The sequence below is a fragment of the Silene latifolia genome, chromosome Y, assembly GCF_048544455.1.
Source record: "Silene latifolia isolate original U9 population chromosome Y, ASM4854445v1, whole genome shotgun sequence".
In the NCBI taxonomy this organism is placed as follows: domain Eukaryota; kingdom Viridiplantae; phylum Streptophyta; class Magnoliopsida; order Caryophyllales; family Caryophyllaceae; genus Silene; species Silene latifolia.
The window spans coordinates 49,924,469-49,929,247 of NC_133538.1; the positions used below are offsets into that span (position 1 = coordinate 49,924,469).

A 4,779-nucleotide genomic window follows, 5' to 3' on the forward strand; every position below is an offset into this window, starting at 1 on the left:
ATACTGCTTTCCAACTTTTAAAAGTCATCCTCATGAGACCATCCTGAATTTGCCAAAAGAAATCCTTGCACATATTGTTAATTAGCTTAATCACTCCTCTTGGTAACAATATACTAGCACACCAGTAGTTCTGAAGACCAAAAATGACTGATTGAATTAGTTGTAGTTTGCCAGCATAGCTTAAAAATTTTTTGGACCAGTGATGAATTACATGCTACAATTTGTTTATAAGCATTCCAAAATTGATGATGCATAACCTGGATGAATTTAGAGGAACTCCCAAGTACCTAAAAGGGAAGTCTTCCTGCTGGAACCTTGTGTAATCAAGGATAGCCTGCATTACTTGCTCTTGAACTCCTCCAAAGAAAATGGAAGTTTTCTCAGAATTAGCTTTTAGGCCTGATATCCTACCAAAATACTCAAGAGTTTGTACAACAACACTAACAGAAGGTAGGTCTCCTCTAGAAAAAAATCATAAGATCATCTGCAAAGATTAGATGAGTAAGCTTGATCCCTGCACATTTGGGATGCATAGAAACTTGAGGTTTTTTCAAATCTCTCTAAGATATCTGGATAGTACTTCAATGCCTAGCACAAATATGTAGGGAGATAGAGGACCCCCCCTGTCTAACACAACTTTTCCCTTTCAAAAACCTATGGCTTGATCCATTTACTTTCAAAGAGAAGCATGAGCCAATTAGACAAGTTATTATTTGCTTCACAAAAGTAGCAGGAAAAATAAAAGCTTTCAGCATATACCCAATGAAAGACCATTGCAAAGTATCAAAAGACTACTTGATGTCAACTTTTATTAAGCTTCTAGTAGTAAGGTATTTCCTATTATATCCTTTAACAAGGGCCTGAGATAACATCACATTTTCAAAGATGTTCCTGCCTTTGAAAATGCAGGTTGCTCCCCTCCTATAAGCTTAGGGAGGATATTCTGCATTTTGATTGCAAGAATCTTGCTTATAACCTTGTAGATTGTAGAACAACAAGATAAAGGCCTATAATCTTGGACAGACTTAAGGACCTTCTTCTTAGGGAGTAAGGAAATAAGTGTAGTATTTGCTTGCTTCACCATCTTACCTGTAGAAAAAAACTGTTTTATAGCATGGCAGGCATCATCTTCAATAACATCCTAAGACTGTTTAAAAAACCTTGGAAGAAAATCCATCTGGTCCAGGGCTTTTAGTGGAGCATATACTAAATAGAGCATTCTTGATTTCTAAGTTGCTAACAGGAGCCGCCAAGGAGACCCAATAATCTAGTTGCACAGTGGCTCCTTGAGCAATAAAAGTACTATCCAGAGGTTCCACAGTCGTTTCAGTTCCAAGTAATTCAGTGTAATAATCCACAAAAGCTTTGGCTACATTATCTATGCCATTGTGAGTTCTCCCATACAAATCATCAATTTCACCAATAATTTATTGAGAGTAGACAGCAGCAATGTTTGGAAATTGACCTAGCCAAGACTGATTTACCATAGCCCTATCCATTTTTGACCACATCCTAGATCCAGACTCTTGCTTGTTAGTCCAGGTGTACAAGCAACTTGTACCATTCACATCCTCTAAACCAGCTTGAGCAATGCACTCATTAAAATCCATGATACCCTCAATATTAGGGGGATTTGGACTAATTCTGTAATTTATATCCCTTACCACATTAAAATCTCCAAGGGTAAGGAGAGGCTGATGCTGAACTGAGGCCTGCCTTAAGAGAGACCAGAGTCCTTTCCTTTCTGCCCCACTATTAAAGCTATACACTATGGAAACCCACAGTACATTCCCTGTAGCAAAATGCTTCACTTTACAATAAATGTATTGAGTATCCTGATGTAATTCCTCTACTTGAATAGTAACTGGATCCCAAATGCACCAAATTCTCCCATTATAATGAGATATATAATTAGTAAGAAATCTATAGTTGCTGAAATGCTTATTTTGAATTTTCTTGACATTTTTAATGTTTACTAGGGGGGATAGAAACTTCCTTTTTTGCAATTGAGTTGCTCTTATTTGCTAAATATACCTCTGCATTACTCAAAACCACAAACCTATTTGAAAGCAACGTTTGAGTGAAAGTTTGATGAACGTCAAAACACTGAGACTTATGTCTAGAGCCAAGGTGTCCTGAGTGCATTATAGAGCTAACAGCCAGCTTACAACCTCTTTTTAAGAAACGATGAAGGCCTAGCAAGGAGCATCCTGAGCCCAATACTCCTAAAGAGAGAGTAGGCATGCTAGCTGTATAGTCTGAGGTACCACCTATCCCATGGCCTCCTGATGAAATATTCTGGGTATCCTGCTGCACATTTAAGATATTTCCCTGAAAATTCTGAAACTGACCTAGCACAAGGGGTCCATAATGCTTTAGAGAATAAGGTATAGAGCTGCAAAGCTGTTGTACATTAGGAGACAGGCCTAGCTGATAGCATTCTGAGCCTGACTCTTTATGAACTTTAGCAGAGCTGCTCTTACTTCCTTATGAGGTACCACCTCTCCCTTTGCATCTTGAGTCAATTCCATCCTTTGTAGAGCTCTGTCCTTGAGTAACAGGATTAGAGACAGGTCTGAACACTTTCTTCTATTTCATTTGGGGAGCCACAAACTTTGAATTCACTACACCAGCAGGCTTAGATGCAGTTTTACTAAATTTGCAGGTCTTCTCCTCATGCCCTAATTTACCACATCCTTTGCAATGATAGGGTAACCATACATAATGAATCCTCTGAACAGACTGGTCCTGGAAAGAAGTCTTGATAACCACAGAGTTAGGCAATTCTAAGGCTCTGTCTACTTCTACTAGAACTCGAGCAAAAGATAGTTTAGTCTTCATTGTAGTAAGATAGTCAACAAACAAGGGCTTTCCTATCTTACTGGCCATTTTGCTAAGGATATTTGGTGGTGGGCGAGTCGTTGTTCACTCAATCAAACACATTTATATTCTCAACAAACAACTATAGTTGGTTAAGTCGAGGTCGATCCAAGGGACGGTGTGCTTTGGGCTCTAAGTCTATCTATCTCAATTTATGCTAGTGTCACAAATATTGGAGGTTGGAGTTGTGTGCTAAACTATGACAAGGAAATGTAAACAATCAAAGAACAAGGCAAGTAAATAGAAATGGAAGGGTAAAAAATTGATTAAAGATAATAGGGTGTCATGGGATCATAGGGGAATCATGGTATGATAGCATAAATGAATAATATAGATCCAAGCAATTATTATTTTTGGAATCGAGTTAGTTTATATCTTACAATTCCTAGGAAGTTTTGGGTCTCGGAACCGAGTCGGTCAAGACTTTACAACACCTACAAGTCGACTTAATTCTTCCTATTCAACTATATGCATGGTCTAACAAGCCTTGAGTTGGTTTATGTCTTACAAGTCTTGTTGAAAGGATAAGAGAATCATGCTAGGTTGTCAATCAAGCATTTCATCAAACATAACATGTGCATAACTTGAAAATACAATAAGCAAGCATTCATATGAACTCATTAAGCATGGATTTATCCCATAATTACTCCCCTAATCCCCCACTAACCCTAACTAAGAGACTACTCACAAAACATCATGATTATCATGCTAGTAATGGCGTCACATATCATAACATAGGTAAACATGATGATTAAGCAAGATATTAAGCAAAGGATTAACAAGTAAATAAAGAGATTAAGAAAGTTACTAACTTGGAAAGTAAAGATGAACATAAATAAAGGAGGATCCTTGCATAAAGATGAAAACTTGTCACATAGTCTTCAAATATATACCCAAGAGATCCAAATTTAAACTATTGAAGATTGAAAGAACAATTGTTAAAAGATTTAAGTGCTCGTGGAAAGATTAAAGACTAATCTACTCCTAATCTAATCTAAGGAGGCTTAACCTACTCTAAGAAGGCTTAATCTCTTGATTATTACAAATCGAGTATATATAGTAGGTACAACACTATGTTAATCAAGGGTGGATTAGGAAATAATATGCTTAAGTGTCGAAGAAGCCTTGCACGTTACAAGAGGATCCGTGGGAGGCAGTCTGGGCATCAACTCGAGCGGGTTGAACTCGACTCGAGCGGGTTGAAGGCCAACTCGAGCGGGTTGCCTTAAACTCGAGCGGGTTGAGGAGCAGCTCTTTTCATTTGCTTCTTTGCTTATGTTGCTTCCGTATATTCCTTATTCCTATCATTCTTCCCTACAAGACATATAAAATGCACTAGGAAAGCAAATAGGAAGCCAATGACGAATAAAATGGATATGAAATGCTATATTAGTATGCAAAATTAGGCTTAATTAGGGGGCTAAATGTGCGTAATTATGACTCACATCAAATATCCCCAAACCGAACCTTTACTCGTCCCAAGTAAAGAGGTGGCTAGAACTAGACCTTTATTTAAACTATCCTAGTAATAATATAACAGATGTGAGACAATTAGCGGGTCTCACTCCACCCCTTCAAATCACAACATGACATCCATGAGGTAAGATGCCTTCTTGCAAGGTAAGGTGAGGCTTGCCAAAATGGCGATGCATCTAAGCATTAAGCACACAAAAACAAGTCAAAGGATGCATCTACAAAAGAATAGCCTCTCTTCTCATCTAAGTGGCGGAAATCATCTACAAGGGAAGAAATTTAAGGGTACACACTCCATCAGAGATATTAGTTCTCCTAGTTACTAAGTCTAAGAGGATACAAACAAGTCATCTCCAAGTTGTGTTAAACTAGTCTACTTTCGTCCACAATCGCTAAATGCTTTTGTAAAGAGAAAATTCCTAATGG

General features: G+C 37.9%; 1 protein-coding gene across 1 annotated transcript in view; it reads right to left on the minus strand.

Annotated features, from left to right (window-relative positions):
• The window catches only part of LOC141628013 (uncharacterized), a 3,449-nt gene extending 560 nt beyond the window's left edge, over positions 1-2,889 (minus strand). The window contains exons 1-7 of the mRNA XM_074441205.1: positions 2,615-2,889; positions 2,035-2,395; positions 1,466-1,805; positions 1,208-1,378; positions 876-1,089; positions 288-461; positions 5-179 (exon numbers count right to left, since the gene is read on the minus strand). Coding sequence (XP_074297306.1) covers positions 5-179; positions 288-461; positions 876-1,089; positions 1,208-1,378; positions 1,466-1,805; positions 2,035-2,395; positions 2,615-2,889 — 1,710 coding nt within the window. The remainder of the gene's footprint in view (positions 1-4; positions 180-287; positions 462-875; positions 1,090-1,207; positions 1,379-1,465; positions 1,806-2,034; positions 2,396-2,614) is intronic.
• Positions 2,890-4,779: the final 1,890 nt, after the last annotated feature.